The sequence below is a fragment of the Leucopleurus acutus genome (assembly GCF_964270905.1).
Source record: "Leucopleurus acutus genome assembly, chromosome: 15".
Classification (NCBI taxonomy): domain Eukaryota; kingdom Metazoa; phylum Chordata; class Mammalia; order Artiodactyla; family Delphinidae; genus Leucopleurus; species Leucopleurus acutus.
The window spans coordinates 74640423-74658102 of NC_139157.1; the positions used below are offsets into that span (position 1 = coordinate 74640423).

The window sequence follows — 17680 nt, forward strand, 5'->3', positions numbered from 1 at the left end:
TGAACTATTATGATAGAAATGAGGAACATAAAGACTTGAGTGAGATGGCTACTTCTGATCGTCCTGCAGAGCTTACAGAAAGAAAATCAGCTCATTCTTTGCTGCCCTAAGAGGCCCTCTCATATCTTGCAGCGACAGATCTGAAACATCTTAAAATGAGATCCAAAGTGTGATCCAAAGCGGGCTGCAGAATTACCACTGAAGTTCACAGCCGCAATAAGTGAAAGCTGTGGTATTAACTGGGAAAGAGTGGGACCCGAAGAATTGGAATGGGGACATTTGGATGGGTTTGGATGAACCTGAGAACCTGAATCTCTAAATTCCACTGAATATTTCTAGCCAAGAGAAGCGGCACTTTCTTCCTTGTCAGATATTAGTCCTTTGCTGCTTGAGATCCTGTAAGGACTTCAACCAAGGTAGCTACCTTCCAAAGCAACGCTGATCTTCCTTGTGTCTGCTTTCTGGTCTTTCAGTGTCATCAGATCTATAAGGGGAATTAGATCACGGCATGCCCCAGGGGGAAAAATACAGAATCCATCCTGGGAAGAGATAGCTTAGAATTATAGGATTTGGCTAATTTTCCCCTGTAGAAATGTGTAAGAATTGATTCTATGAGTGCAAAGAAAGCAGAAAGAAACATATCTTTGGGTTGGACTGAAATTATTTTTAAAAAATTGTTTAGGGACTGAAATTATTAATATAGTTTCACTTACCAGAAATTCTTAATTTGAGGACATAGCTCAAAAGTGAGGAGTAGCTTTAATGATCTGTCAACTGTTTAACATGGAATCAGGAAAACCTGGAATCACTGATGGCCTACATCAAAGTGAGACATATGTTAGAAATTCATTGCAATAATGGAGGAGAGAAACCAAAGGCTTAGGGCATTAGGAATGCTGGAGATTATTTATCATGTGCAGCCCACTTGATAACCCTCTCACTGTATTTGAGAAATACATTGGTAAATGCACATTGGTGATCTGTCCTTGAAAGCTGCTGTAGTGGCTATGTTCCGTAGGCCGTGTATTGTAAGGAGGAAAACTTGACCCTCTTAGGTTGGTGGCTGAGACCTGTGAATTAAACTGATAAAAGACAGATTAGCAGGAGAAAAGGTTTACAGCTTTTGTTGTTAATATTTTAAATTTTACATGCATAGGTGAAGAAGTGAAAAACCCAAAGAAGTGGTTATACTTGAGGGTTATATACCATGTTAACAAAAGGAAATAAATTGTGGAGAAGTGACTAGACAAAGGAAAGGGAGTCTGGGCTTCTAGGGCTGATACATTGTGGGAACGTAACTAGGAGACATATGGGGGAAACTCGTGGTAGATAAGGGTTATTTCGTAAGGTTTTCTTACGCAGACTCATCTCTGTGCCTTCTCTGTTTTCAGGGATAAGAGTTGTTCTCCTTTTCCTGATACAGGAGAGGAGGGGGCAGCTTCACAAGGGAAATTGATGCCCTGCTGTTAGGCAGTCAGAGGGAGGGCAGAGAGCTCTCCCCTGTGTCTGCTTTTCCTCAGTTGCCTTCAGCTCAAAATAATCTTTATGTCAAAGTGGCGTATTTTGGGGTGACGTATTCTGATCCCCCTCAGGATGATGAAGGAGGGAAGGTGCTGTCCCCAAAATGCATTCTCTGACTTCAGTAGGAATGATGGTATTGCAGATTGCCAAAGACCAAATGCCAGTTCTTAAATGCCAGAAACAAAGTGGACATGGTTACGGTAATGGGCAGCTGAGTCTGAGCGCTTACTATTATTATCGGCCCCGCCATGTGGCTTTCTGGATCTTAGTTCCCCGACCAGGGATCAAACCTGTGCCCCGCTGCAGTGGAAGCACAGAGTCTTAACCCCTGGACCTCCAGGGAATTCCCCTCAGTGGTTATTAAAATGGCTTTATCCATGAGTATCTATGGTGGCAGCTAATGTATTATGATGTCCCTAGGACTGAAATAGATAGGCAACCTACTTGATTTCTATTCTGCACTCTAAAGTTAGTGAACACAGGCATGGCTTGAGTCACCACAATAGAGTCCCCTCACCAATTTTCGTTCCTGAGTCAGTTCATAGACCCCGAGCTTCCTAAATGAAGGGAATGTTGGATCCCCTTGAAAAAATTCCCTGTGACGTTGTCACAAGTATGCACTGTAAATTCTACTAGCTTTTGCCAAAAGGGAAGGGTAATAAGCAGACTTTGGGCGAATTACTGGGGCACTGAGTAGATGCTGATCACTGGGCAGCCAAATTGCTACTGTGACCGTCAGTCCAAACAGGGGCGTAAGGAGGCCAGGTGATAAGTGTAACTTTGGCCTGAGTCCATCTCACCAGTGGCCCTGAGGATCCCCAAACCTATCCTCTCTGGTTCCTGAACGTATAGCGGATTAGTCATTCTCAGTCTTTGGCTGAATCTCGACGTTGGTTCCCCGTCTCATGGAATGAGGGCTAATACGTATTAAAGGCCCAAGTCAAAGCCCCTAAAATATCCCCTCCTTCTTCAAACAGTGGACCAAAAGCACTGCCACATTTCTAGGTGAATGTTAGAGGTGCACGCCAGCATCACAGGCATGAAGGTTCAGGAGTGATGGTTTCTATCATACACCCATTTAACTCTCCTCTTTGACCTGACCAGAAATCGGAGAGTCTTGGAGAATGACAGTGGATTATCATCAACTACGTCACGTAAGTCGGAGTTCAATGGCTGTTCTAGACGTAGTCAGTTAACTGAAGCAAATCAGTGTAATTTTGGCATGTGATAGTTAGCTCTTAATCTCTTAAATGTTTTTCTTCTCCTTTCCAATACAGAGATAACAAAAGTAGTTTCTTTCCCCTTTATTCCTTTGTGATCTTACTGCAGGAGAGTGTCAATTATCCAGTATCCTGTAGGAATCTAGGAACCCTGTTTGTCTCATCATGCCATAAGATACTGCTTTGGTCCATCATACTATTAGATATGGTGAGTAGGAGAGTACCATGATTCCTTGGTGAGGAACAGGTGTGCCCAAGGGTGGTGAGGGAGGGAGGCATGTAAGTTCAACGGCCATGACATCAGTAGTTTGGGGCAGGCCAGTGGTCTGTAGCAGGTTGAGAGTCTTCCTCCTCAGTGAAAGACAATTGCTATACTTTGTTACCCATCACTGTTAAAGAGGTGAATTTCTTTGATTGGTAAACTTCACTGGACCTTTGAAACAACATACATACATTTGAGGGAGCTGCTTTGACCCACTCATCAAGCAACCCATCAGGCTGCCAGTTCTGAATGGATCCAGAGGAAGAGACGGCTTTGTTCCTACTATGGACTGCAGTGCCAGTTACTCTGCTGTTTCAGCCTGAAGATCCAACAGATCAAATGGTTCTTGAAAAATCTGACAGAAAGCAGTCCTATAGGGGCCTCTAGTCAGCCTTGATTTAGAATTACAGTGCAGTCCTCTTGGGTTTTAGAGCAAAGCCACAACCTAGTCTCCAAATAACTTCTCTTTTAAGAAACAGATCCTGGACCACTTTTGGACCATGGCAGAAATTTGTGTATCTGATCACAGACTATCACATGATCATGTAAGCAGAGCTGCCTGTCATGGACTGGGTATTATCTGATTCACCATGTCATTAAGGCATGCACAGAAGCATCCTTTCATCACGTGGAAGGTTATGAAGCCACAGGTAAGTGGCATGGGCAGTGCCTCAGACTACCACTGCATCATTCCTGCTGCACTGTCACTTTTCCCTCAACCCACACGTTTGACCTCTTGAAAGTTCCTTTGAAGTGTAGGTCGATTGTGTTTGCACACCTCTGATCCCTTCTGCCTTGTTTTGTGTCCTAGGATACTGACCCATATGGACACTGCATCACTTTGTCTCCCTTGTCAGCTGGCTTCCAGTTGGTTCCAATCAATAGGACATCAATACGTGGGTGGATGGATGGATAGAGTGGGTAGAACATTTGTTCCATGCTTCCTCCCCGCTTGGGTGTTACATCTCTGGCCCTAGCTACTCTCTCCACAGCCACAGCTACTGCTGGCAAGTCTCTTACCATAGTTTTAATTCTCACGGAGCTCCAGGAGCACTGTTTTCTTCTCTTGTTTCTTCACGTCTAGGGGTGATAGTAACATCGTGCCCTTGCTAGTGTCTGGGTACCCCACCATCCTTTGTTCCTTTAACCTTGCCTACACCTCTATAAACAATCTCTTTATTAAAGGCTCTTCATTTAAACCATCTGGGATAAGTTTTAATTTATGCTGGAACCCTGATTGAGAAACTGAAAAAGAGAATAACTGAGCCTGGTTACAAACTATACCACATAATATATGCAAACAAGCTGGAAGTGCACAGTGGCAGTGTTACAGCTTCATTTAGGACTGGCCCTGAAAGATGTGTGGAAGGAAAATCCTCCCCATGAAAGGACTTTGGGCAGTACATCTCGTTGTCCACTGTTCCTAGAAATTACCAAAGTTATGAATTTACATTGGCTTTTGGGTAGTTGATAAAGGTTTGGCCAGGTGTTCAGTAACTTGTAAGGAGTAAAATTGAGGATTGATGACAAGAAGTGCTGAGAAGCTCTGAGTGTGACATCATTTGTGTTCTCTGTAAATGCTTACCAAAGGCACCCACTGTAGAAGAGATTCTCAAGAAACAGAGGGACAGGGTGACCTGGATGTTCTATGGATATTAGCCTCTTTTCCTAGCCACCCTATATTTGCTCACTGGGCTCGTAAACAAAACGAGCAAGGTGAAATGTAATGGGCTAAATGGTGGCCCCCGAAGATATCAGGGCCTAATCCGTGGAACATGTAAATGTTACCCTGTTTGATAAAAGAGTCCATGTAGATCTGGTTAAGTTGAGGATCTGAAGATGAGGAGATAACCCTGCATTATCTATGTGGGCCTTAAATGCCATCACAGGTGTTCTGGTAACAGGGAGATGCGACACACACGAAGAGGAGAAGGTGATGTGAAGATGCAGGCAGAGATTGGAGCGATGCTGGTCGGGAATGCTGGACGCCACAAGAAGCTGGAAGAGGCAAGGAACGTATTCTCCTCTAGAGCCTCCAGAAGGAATATGGCCCTGTTGACGCCTTGATTTCAGACTTCTGTCCCCCCAAACTGTGAGAAAATAAATTTCTGGGGTTTTTTTTTGTTTTTTTGTTTTTTTTTTTTGCGGTACGCGGGCCTCTCACTGTTGTGGCCTCTCCGGTTGTGGAGCACAGGCTCCGGACGTGCAGGCTCAGCGGCCATGGCTCACGGTCCCAGCCGCTCCGCGGCATGTGGGATCTTCCTGGACCGGGGCACGAACCCGCGTCCCCTGCATCGGCAGGCGGACTCCCAACCACAACGCCACCAGGGAAGCCCCAATTTCTGTTGTTTTAAGTCAAGAGTATTGTGGTCATTTGTTACAGCAGCCACAGGAAACCAATACCTACAAAAAGGAAGGTTGTACTGGGGCTTAAACGGTATGGACTTAGCAAGTCTGGTCTGGCTGGACCACTGCTGAGTGCCCAGCTTGCTGTCAGCAGAGGCCAGTGCTGACCTGGTGATACGGATCCGTACTTGGAACAGGAGCTGGCTCTCATGCTGGGGACCTCCCCATGCCACAATGAGGAGGACCGTATTTTGAGGCACCAACACCTATATTATTTGCATTAGTTTTCACCATAATTTTTTTCAAGAGGTAAGCTTTCCTTTTTTTCAGTGAGGGTATAAGAAGTGAAAGTTGGTGCTGTAATACTATGAATTTTATGGATGAGAGCGGTAGAAAGGAATGGGGGTTTTGATTGTTCCATATACAGGCTTTCCAAACCCCTTTTTTCAACTCAACTTTTCATCCCCAGCCTCCATCAGTGTGGCATTTTCTGGGGGTAATGGAGGTAAAGCCAGCTCCCTGCTTCACTAGAGCCACCTCTGCCTGTGGCTTGGTGACAGCTTCCTCTACTCTGCCTCACGCTTCCATTAACTTAACTACCCAATTTCCATCTTCCAGAAAATTGCTGAAATCTCTCACCTGCCATGGCCCCTTCATATTCCCCCCATTGTTGTGGGTTTGGACATGTTACCAATCTTTTACTATCTTTGAAATAGAGCCTTGAGAAGGAATAAATATAAACAGGTGACCTTGATCTACCATCTTGAATCAGAAGGCTTTTTAATATTTCTAAAAAAGAAAACATTCTTGAAACAAGGGGGGATTTCAAATCTGAGCTGTGTTACTGATATAACCTTCAACAAGTTACTCAATCTTTCTGTTTCCTCATCTATAAAATGGAGATAATAATACCTAACTCAAAGAGTTAATATATAAGAATTAAAGAGAAGAATGTATACAAAATATTTAGTATAGCGTCTAGCCCATAGAAATTGCTTAATGTGAACTTGCATTTTTCTTGATCTCTCCTTAAAAGTTCATTCTTCCTCAGATCTGATAGAATTGTTTTATTTTTATTTCTTAATTTATTTTGTGGTAGTAATGGGGAGGGTTAGGTAGTTTGCAGGGTTGTTATTCTTTCCACAGCCATAAAAAGAAAGAGTATCACTGCCCTAGGCTTTTTTTCTAGTTGCAGATGATCCACAATCTGTTTTTATGTTCATCTCCAAAAAAAGATAATTTTTCCCTCCCAAAGAAACAAACTGGTTTTTTACTTATTTAAGACAATTCATGATTTTCTTCTTGTTTTCTCTTCATAGCTTAAAACCTACTTCTGAAGTGGTTTTGCTCTAGTTAGAAAATAGTAGAACCTCTCTTGTGAATTGATTGTATTATGCATCTTCATCTTTAAATTTAAAGATAATATAATACTCTGTATATATTAACTGCTTAGTAAAGCATTCAGTGTATTGGCACTTAGCTAGTGTATTATGATTCATCACAAATCACTTACAGTGATGCTCTGAATTTGGGACCTCCTTAGAAAATAGTTATAAGGAGATGGAAATAAAATCTCCAGTGCAGAGGGAAACCTTCAAATTAAAGAGTTGTTGTGGTGTTAACTGTACCTTTTCTGTCCTGATACTACTGATTGTGGACTAATAGACTGTAATTTGAATTCAGGCAAAGAAAATCACGAAAGGAAAGAGCGTGATTTCTTAACCAAGAACTGAAGCGCTTCAGAATTTATTTAATAGCACAATAAATTCAAAGAACTTTCTATATTAGCTTTTATTGTTTTATATTAGGAATTAATTTGCACTTGTTATAAGACAGTGCTGGAACAGATCTGGTTAGAATAGCAGGAGAGATAATCAGATTAGGGGCTCCTGGTCAGGCACTGTGACAATAATAGAAATTAATGACTTTTAATCCAGAGGGGCCTGCCATGGATGCCTGGATTAAGGAACATTACTAATACCATGCCGATCCCTCTATACATCTATAAATCTCCTGCAGTTTGAACATAAATAGGATTTATACGCGGTACGCAGGCCTCTCACTGCTGTGGCCTCTCCCATTGCGGAGCACAGGCTCCGGACGCGCAGGCTCAGCGGCCATGGCTCACGGGCCCAGCCGCTCCGCGGCATGCAGCTTGCACTGCATCCATGGACCAAAAGAAAAATAGGTGTCCCATTTTCAGAAAGCTTCAGATCTTGGAAATAAAATCAACAGTCTCTGAAATATAATGATTATTATTACTACTATTATTAACTACTATTAAATATTAACTATTATTATTACTTCTATTGACTGAATACCTATTATGGCCTTCTCAGCACTGCCTCATTATTCTGTTTATGCCAGAAATTTGAAATTATCCACATAAGTTATCAGCATTTTATTTTATAAATATTCTCAATTAAATGAAAATTTCTTTCAGATCAATAAACATTTATTGTGCATTTCCTCGATATAAGATGGTATCCTAGGGGCTTCCCTGGTGGCACAGTGGTTGAGAGTCCGCCTGCCGATGCAGGGGACACGGGTTCGTGCCCCGGTCCAGGAAGATCCCACATGCCGCGGAGCGGCTGGGCCCATGAGCCATGGCCGCTGAGCCTGTGCGTCCGGAGCCTATGCTCCGCAACGGGAATCTTAAAGACAGATGAATTTGATTAAATGAATAGGGAAGAAGGTAACAGAAGACACTAGTGTCTCTGTCCACTTACTGATACTTACGGCTGCATTCCCAGCCCCTAGCTCAGTGGCTAGCATGTACAAAGGGCTTCAGAAATCTTCAGATCTTTTTTTTTTAAATAAATTTATTTTATCTTTGGCTGCATTGAGTCTTAGTTGCTGTGTGTGGGCTTACCCTAGTTGCAGCAAGCAGGGGCTACTCTTTGTTGTGGTGCACGGGCTTCTCATTGGGTGGCTTTTCTTGTTGCAGAGCATGGGCTCTAGGTGCATGGGCTTCAGTAGTTGTGGTGCTTGGGCTCAGTAGTTGTGGCGCACAAGCTTAGTTGCTCCGAGGCATGTGGGATCTTCCCAGACCAGGGCTTGAACCCGTGTCCCCTGCATTGGCAAGAGGATTCTTAATCACTGCGCCACCAGAGAAGTCCCAAGAAATCTTTGTTGAACACAAATTGGATTAAATGACAGTGAAGAGTCTTGTAAGGCAAGTACGGAAACGATGGAACAAGCGAAGAAAAGCATCGAACAACGTAGTCTCTTCACTGCAAGCAGGAGATGAAAAATCACCTTGGAATTTCTGGAGTGACTGTGAGACCTGTTTCACCAGGTCATAATTTCTCTGTTGGCTTATGGAGTTAGAGAACCAGTCGCCACAGCTTGGGCTGGGCTGTCATCATCGCCATCCTTTGTTGCCCCTCTGTTATTACACAACGCCATTGCAGCAGGTGTGTCAGGCATACTTACACAATCTTGAGTTTCCTGAAGGAGAAGTGCCATTTTGATATATATCAACTCCTCTCCTGCCCAACCAGTAGATTTAATCTTGGATATTTAAGCAGATGCCATGTCAGCAATACAGACAGAGATTTTATAAGGAAAGAAAGAAAAAGAAGATGTAAGAATCACTTTCTAGGTAGCTTATTCAATTACAAGAGAGAAACATTGCTAACGTGATGATACCATCTTCAGAGGGAAGTGTATCAGTGTATTAGATGAGTTTCTCACACCAAGATAAGATAATGAAGTATACGTATTGTGGGTGATGACTAAAGAAGGAAATAGTAATATTTAAAGAGTATGACGGTACAAATAGCCAAGGAGGAATAGAATTGAAGGGCTCAAGAATTAAATAATGAGGAAAAGCAAAAGCTGGTAAGAGGAAAAGGAATATTTAGTCAAAGGACTTGAAACTATCCTTTTTTGGTTCTATTTTTTAATTTAATTTTTATTTTTATTTTTTAATTGAAGCATAGTTTGATTTACAATATTGTTAATTTCTGCTGTACAGCAAAGTGATTCAGTTATATATATATATATATATATATATATATATATATATATATATACTTATTTTATCCCAGGATATTGAATATAGTTTCTTGTGCTATACAGTAGGCCCTTGTTGTCTATCCATTCTATATATTTTGGTTCTAATAGTAAGTCTAACCAGATGACTACGTGACTAAACAAAATGGGGTTCAAAGGCAGCCTCTTTATCTTCTTTCAAAAAATTCTGGACTCCTTGTAACTGATGATATTCAAAAAGAGTGTTGCTGACACCACTTCCACTCATGTGTCCATTAACGTAAACCCCAGCGTGCACAGTGATCATTTTCATAGTGGGAACGTCTCTATAATCTGTTTAATTTTTACTTATTGACTTAATTTTACTCAGACCCTTTCTGGAAGAATTTGAGGAAGTGTGATACATGCTAAGGTTAATGAAATCAAGTGACTTTTTTTTTTTTTGCGGTACGCGGGCCTCTCACCGTTGTGGCCTCTCCCGTTGCGGAGCACAGGTTCTGGACACGCAGGCTCAGCGGCCATGGCTCACGGGCCCAGCCGCTCCGTGGCATGTGGGATCTTCCTGGACTGGGGCATGAACCCGTGTCCCCTGCATTGGCAGTCGGACTCCCAACCACTGCGCCACCAGGGAAGCCCTCAAGTGACTCTTATTCATCCTATTCACAGCTCTCAGAATAGCCTGAAGCATGGTAAGCACTTAAAAGAAAATGCGTGTTTAAGGAATGAATACAGCATCTAAATGACTAAAGGGAAATCTGGTTAAAACAGTCATTACTATATTTTGGTTCCAAAGGCATTCTTTTCATGAGGTTAACTATTCCTTGGAAGGTATGCAGGTTCTACCCCTTTTATAATCTAGTATCAAGTGGAATTATTGGATTTAAGGGGTTTATATCTTCATCGGGGCTGTAAGTGGCCAAATGCCGGTGAAATGACATAGAAAATGCCATCAGAATGTCCACGTATCAGTCCTGCTCTCTAGAAATACACCAGTTCAATCACCAAGTGCCTTAACTTTTCCTTTCCTAACGAAGTTAGGAAAGTTCAGTGCTTCTGAACCTGCATACCTTCCAAGGAATAGTTAACCTCATGAAAAGAATGCCTTGGGAACCAGAATACAGTAATGATTGTTTTAACCAGATTTGCCTTTTAGGGGATTTGTCTTGAAAATTCAAAGTAAGATGGTTGCTTTTGCTTGGATTCTGTGCTCTTTGGGGGGATTGAGGAAAACTGATGGAGACTAAAGGTCACCCTTGTCCCCAGTCACCCCTTAGTACTGCCACTGATGGTCGGGGCTCCTGACACGAGACTTCTGTCATTCTAGTCTATACCTGCCTTGCCGTGACCCCGCTAAAGCCAGTGAGCATGCTCCGTGACAGATAATCTTTGGTGTGGAGAAGGTTGTGACAGATACAGTTTCATTCATTCATGCATGCATTCAACAAGCAATCATGGGGCATCTATACTGAAGAAATTGTCCTTCAAGGAGCTCAGGGTATAATCGGGGAGTCACCTCTGGATTCTAGAACCCAGGCTCTAGCTCAATTCCACTACCCTAGACATCACACGTGTTTCATGAAACATTACAAGCCATGTCCTGTAAAACCATCTCACATTTATCAATCCTTCAGTGCCGGCCCGACTCCAGCCATCACGTCACTATGTGAAGAGTGGAACTGAAATCCTAAGGCCTAATTCCACAGTCATCGCTGAGGGTAAGAACTTCTGCCTTCTCTTCTCCTGATACAGCAGTCATTCTCTGAGGGTAAGAGTGGGTTTCTTCTTTATTTTTAATTCAAAGCTGCTAGTGGATTTCAACATCAGTTCATTTAAACATATTTATTGAGCGCTAGGCATATTACAGATAAGCGTCTCCCGGAGCTTTCTGTCTAAAAGAACACACCTTGACAAATCACTTGGGGTCAGTGGGGTGAAGGGCTTGGACTTCTCCACAGCAGGTGGTGACGACATCTATCCCACAGTCATCAGTGACGAAGTGAGTGCAGTCCAAGGTTAGATCATCACCGTTAGCTTAGGCTGTTCCAGATGGGTACTCTTCCAGGGTACTTTTAACCGAAAGAAGGGAATCTCCCTTTCTGCTACTGGGAATAGGGCGACTTTCTTGTGCAAAGGCTCTTGGGGAAACAGAACTCAGTTTAGCCAGCTATGAGCTCAGCAGGCCCCTTCCCCAGCCCTCGAGGACCACCGTGAGGATGTGGGCTGAGCATCCTTCCCCAGACCCGCTCCCCGCTCGGCGGGTTTGATGTCCCTGTTGGCCGCTAGAGGGCGATCAGCTCCCGGACAGCAGCAGCGTTTGAGGGACCCCTGTGGTCACCTGAGCCCAGGGCCCACTTAATCCGACCCGGCTCAGGAGTCACTCATGTGTGTTTAGAATGCCCTGGAAACAGAAACCATGAAGACAGTTAAAGATAGGGTTGCCAGACAAAATACAGGACCCCAGTTAAATCTGAATTTTAGACAAACAACAAATACGAATATTAAATCATCCCTTGTTTATCTAAAATTCACATTTAACAGGGTGCCTTATATTTCTCTCTGCTAAATCTGGCAACACCCTCCAAAGGTCAAAGGGGCCTGGGAAGAATGAAAGCCTTTCTAGGGGATGCGGAAAAAAAGACAGTTTTTACTACCTTCCTGTTACTTGACTCTAGAACAAAGCTTTGCATCCTTTAGACTAGAAGGCCGTGTTCTCTCTGCTGTTGGCAGAAAAGCAGGGATGCAGCCTGTGGCCGTGGCTAGGAAAGGCATGAGGAACGGTTCTCTACCCCAGAACACCTTCATTATCTTCCCCAAGGCCAAATGCACCATTAAAGTCCTTCCTATGTTTAGCGTTTCTCCAAAAGATGTAAATATCTTCTTAGGAGAATGTCTCAGCTCAGGCTGCCATAGCAAAATACCACAGACTGAGTGGCTTAAACAACAGACCTATATTTCTCACAGTTCTGGAGGTTGGAAGTCAGAGATCAGGGTGTCAGCGGGGTGGGTTCTTGGTGAGGGCTCTCTTCCCAGTTTGCAACGGCCACCTTCTTATTGTGTCCTCACATGGAGGAGAAAGAGCTCTGTTCTCTACGTCCCCTTATAAAGTTGCCAAGCCCATTACGGGGGCTCCCACCTCATGACCTTATCAAAACCTAATGACCTCCCAAAGACCCACTTCCAAATACCATCCTGTTGGGGTTAGGCCTTCAACGTATGGAGCTGGGGAGAACACAAACATTTAGTCCATAGCAGAGGAAAAGAATATAAGCTTTGTCAATGAACTTCCTGAAAGAGTGCTCGGCAACCCGTGGGAAATCAGTACCAGACCAGAAAAAGGTATAGATTTAAAAGCCCAGATTGAGAGGCGTCAAGACAAAAATGAGGACCCCAAGAAGAGGGGGGCCAGTGTTACAACTGCTACATTTTCAGCTGCTCATTTTGTCCAGGGCTGGAGCCCTTCTGGAGGATTTAGCATTTAGGATCTGAATCGGTGGCTCATGGCAAGTTAACAGTGACTTCTGAGGCCCCGAATGCATGGCCATGATTACTGGTCATTGGCGGTAATTAGTCTTCTCAGACTGAATCATCTCAGTCAGTCTCAAGGAGCATTTTAATTTCTCTGGGTAGTTGGAACAGAGTTCTAATGTGCTTTGCGTCCTAATAAAGTTGAAAGTAAGCACAAGGGCTTTGTGCTCACCATCAGCGAACACACGCTTTTCGTTTTGCTCATGTTTCCTCTTCAGAGTCGACAAAGGTACATGGAATGCCGAGGAGGTTCTTAGGACAAATATCTTTATAAGAGTCACAAAAGGCAGCATTTCTTCTTTGCTTCCTTTTTCCCAAGGCCAGTATCAAGCAGAGTTCCTAATTGCTGAGAGAGGCTGTCTGAGAGGATATTTAAATGACCTTGAATTCACAGCACCTTCCTGCAGTCCTAGACGTTGAGGATTTTTCCAAAAAATTTAAGGTGACGTTAATACCAAATTAAATCAGCAGGGGGCACAATTTCTTCACAATGTATTAGGCTTGGGGGGTTTTGTTGTTGTTTTATTCGACAGAAAAACACCTAAGCTGTTTCTTTGTGCTGTTTTGAATTGGCCCTACCCGATGATAAATAATCCAAATCTCAAAATGTCACGCACGTATTCATTTTCCACAGAAAAAGGTAAACTAAGCCCTCTAAAAGGGGTAGGTGAATCTACTGACAGTGCCCTGCTAATGATATTATTTCTGCCCCAGTAATTCTTTATTTTTAAAAAATAAACAATTGTTGAGTGGGCATGTTCAGGACTGTACATGCAAAGCCCTGCAGGGGAATCTGTTGCCCATATTTATTTCAAGTTCCTCCCTAGAAACTCCCAGCCTGATGGTGACCTCCCCTTGCCACTAGAAAATTAGGAGGAAGATTTCAAATGATTGATTTTGTCAAGATTTGGAGCAGTTACTTGCAGGGGCTGTGTTTTGCAGCTGTCCTGCACATTTTGAAACAGTTTGCAAATTTGTAATACCTCCAAATCAGGTTGACTGTATTCTCTTTTTGATGTGCTAAAGAGGAATAGGAATCGATGCACTTGACTCTAGCTGTGGCCGTATGTGTGGCATGCAGTGCCCCGCTGTCAGCTCCTGCACTTGTACTGCACTCAGTGCTATCTTGAATTAATCACCTTGTTTCTCTTGGCGTTAATTTTATTTTCTTCGCAAACACAAACAGCTTATCCCTATCACACAAGAATATTGAAAAGATTCCAAAAACCTCATCACTAAAGGGTTACTAAGAGCTCTTTAAAATTATTATTAGTAAATGCAGTACTAATAACAGCCCAGACTTGCAAAGAACTTACTCTGCTTCAGGCTTGGTTTATTTGCATATTTCAACTCATCAGATTCTTCTTAAGAGGTTAAGAAACTTGCCCAGATTCACTGATGTGGTAAAAGGTGCAGCAGAGATACAAAGACACACAATCTGGCTCTAAAACCTATAGGCAAGATGTAGGATTTTAAAATTTTAATTTTTGGAATAAGTAATAATTCACAGGTTTCAAAAGCAAAAATGGTACACAGTGAGAAGTGTTGCTTCCACTGCATCCGCCCTGTTCTGCCATCTGCTCTCTCCCTTGCAGTACACACATCCAGTATTTTCTGCAGTTACAAACAAAAACAAATGCAAAATCTTATCCTCCCCTTCATGAAACAAAGGCATAAAATTGTGGTCCCTACGCTGAACTTTGCTTTTCAACTCAACCATCTGTCCTGAGACCTTCCCCGAGCACGACAGAGAAGGCAACCTCCTTCACGTTCAGCTGTATAGTGTTCCATTGTGAGAACCTACCCTAGTTTATTTAACCATCCTCCCTCCACCTACAGAAATGGCTTCTACACTATTAGTTCCACATACGTGCCTTATGTGTATCCTTTTGTAACTGTGCAGAGACTTCTGTAAGATGAATTTCCAGAATGAGGAGAATTGGTTTAAAGAGGGACAGTATTTGAGATATGTATTGCATAGGTATCGCCACACAGTCCCCTCCCAAGATGGTACCATTTGCGCTGTCCCCAGAAACGCTGAGATTGCTCGTTTCCCAACAGTCTCACTCACAGGGTATGTTGTTGAACTTTTGGATTTTTGCCAATATGAGAACAGCATCTCAGCATAATTTTAATTAACATTTTAAAAATTATGGGTAAGTTTGAGTATGTTTTCATTGGCTTAAGGGCCACTTACACTTCTTTTTATGTGATTTGTCTGTGTCCTTGCCTGTTTATCTTTTGGCTTGTTGATCTTTTTTAATCTCAATTTCTAGAAGTTTATATACATAGAAAAATAAACCATTTTTACATGATAGGAGTTGCAAATATTTTTCTTCTTTTGCATTTGCTTTTTTTTTGAGGTACGCGGGCCTCTCACTGCTGTGGCCTCTCCCGTTGCAGAGCACAGGCTCCGGATGTGCAGGCCCAGCGGCCATGGCTCACGGGCCCAGCCGCTCCGCGGCACATGGGATCCTCCTGGGCCGGGGCATGAACCCGCGTCCCCTGCATCGGCAGGCGGGCTCTCAACCACTGCACCACCAGGGAAGCCCCTGCCTTTTATTTTGATATTGTGAGTGCATTTTTAATTTTTCTGTTTTTGAATTAAGGTATAGGACTTTATCAAAGATAAATACTGTATGATATCACATATGTGGAATTTAACATATACAACGGACTAATGAATATAACAAAAAGAAGCAGACTCACAGATATAGAGAAAAATCTTGTGGTTACCAGTGGGGAGAGGGAAGTGGGGCAACACAGGGGTAAGGGATTAAGAGGTACAAACTGTTATGTATAAAATAAGCTACAGGGATATATAGTACAACACCGGGAATATAGCCAGTATTTTATAATAACTGTAAATGGAGTATAACCTTTAAAACTTGTGGATCACTATATCGTACACCTGTAACTTATATAATGTACAGCAGCTACACTTCAATTTAAAAAAAGTTAGGATTTTAATGTTATAAGTTAGTAATTATTCAAAGTTTAAATAGGTTTATTCAATAAAAATACGTTGAGAGCTTACTACTGTGCTTCCCACCTTGTGCTAAATGTTTGGGACAAAACTGCTCCCCTGAGAATGTTCCTAATCTGGTGGGTGACATGGTTGGATAAGTAAATTATTCCAGGGTGCCAGTGGTAAGAGTGACAAGAGAAATATGAAAAGGGGCTATAAAATTACAGATGGTTTGACCAACTTTGAGAAACTTGTGAAAGGAAGTTATTTTTAAGCAGGGTCTTGAGGGATGTGTAGGAGTTTGACAAATGAAAGGGAAGGTAAGCATAGGTTAAGTTCTCATAGCTTATCTCCTGAGGGATTAGGTCCATTGGTAGCAAGATAGTTTGATTTTTCTTGTATCAATTTGCCAAAACACAGGTAATAATCCCAACTATCTCTTAACTAAATAAGAAGTGATATAGTACTCTTACCTGAAGGAAACTTACTATGGTTAGAATTCTGCAAAGGTGAGTAAGCTTGTGGTGGCTTCAGACTCTCGATGTCTACCTAATGTCACTCTCTTCTAACCATTTGATGTCAGCTCTGGTATTTCAGCTCTAGAATTAAGAAAAGAAAAAAGGCCTGAAAAGGCGTTTAGGGCTGGTGTGTCTATAGTCTTTGATCATGGCAACTGTAATAGCTTTTTCTTTTAGGTGAGTCTCACAGTTTCTGCAGAACTGGAACTTGTCTTCACAAGGCCCCAGATCACCTCTTCACTGGCCAGTTCAAGTATGAGCTAAAGTTGAATCACAAGCAGGGAGAGAGAGTGGACTCAGATGCTGACTGGTCTTCGTGAGTGGGGAAAGCTGGGACTCACCACACTGGTTCAAGTGGCAACACGGTTGTTGCCTACCCAACCCGTTCTCCCCTCTGTTTCACCAATGGAGCTCCTGTCTGGTTCAGAGAGGCAAGGAGACCCGCTCAGCACTATACTCTGACTAGTCTGGTCTACTCTAGGCCAATCATGTCAATCTAGTTCCTCTCTTGCAAAACTGGATCTCTGGCCTCCATTGAAGTTCAGAGTGGTGTGACCCTGTTAGGGCCAATAATGCACAAGGGGAAGTCTGCCGGCAGGTTTCTGGGAAAGCTATTGCTTCCTAAAAAAAAAAAAAAGACAAGATAGCTGGTGCCTGCCTTCACTGCTTCATCCTGCCCTGAATGCAGGTGTGATGCCTGCCACTGCAGCAGCCATCTTGTGACCAAGAAGCTTGCAGAATTTTTGCAGGGACATCAGCCCTGACATCATGTTGCTAACTGAACATAGCAGTTGCCTATGTCTAGACTTCTTAGCATGTGAGGAAAATAAACATCCTCCCTCTCTTAAGCTACAGTTGATCAGGTTTTCTACCAAGTGGTCAAGCAGCAGTGTGGTGGCCACTTAGAACGTGATGAGGTTGGCTTGCCGCACTTTGAAGGAGACATCGAGCCCAGGTGGATTTAGACAAGATCAGCGTGCGTCAGCTACCTGTGTCCCAGTCCCACAGGACTATACCAAACAGAAAGGGCCCAACAATGCTGGTGACATGAGCAGTGGGACACTCCGTTCCTGAGGACCACAACCAAGCAGTTTTAGAGTCTGCATCTGTTTCTGAAGACAGGGGACAGGTGGAAAGTCCTGTGCCTCCTGGGAACAAGGGGAACAGATGAGAAACTGCCTGTGGCATCTCCCACAGGTAGGGCAGTGGATGGAAAACAGCTTGGTGACATTTCCTGTCAAAACTGCCTCTCTTGCTGAGTTCCTAAGAGGATGACAGACATTCACCAAGACAAGTCAGGCTGCGGCTGGGCCTTGCCTCCGAG

At 43.1% G+C, this 17680-nt stretch overlaps 1 protein-coding gene across 1 annotated transcript in view; it reads right to left on the reverse strand.

Annotated features, from left to right (window-relative positions):
* Window positions 1-378: 378 nt before the first annotated feature.
* The window catches only part of LOC309972320 (uncharacterized protein), a gene marked incomplete at its 5' end in the record, with an annotated part of 91113 nt that continues 73811 nt past the window's right edge, over window positions 379-17680 (reverse strand). Inside the window, 2 exons of the mRNA XM_082855954.1 lie at window positions 379-816; window positions 16312-16437. Of these exons, the coding sequence (XP_082712080.1) occupies window positions 16404-16437 (34 nt within the window). The 3' untranslated portion in view covers window positions 379-816; window positions 16312-16403. The remainder of the gene's footprint in view (window positions 817-16311; window positions 16438-17680) is intronic.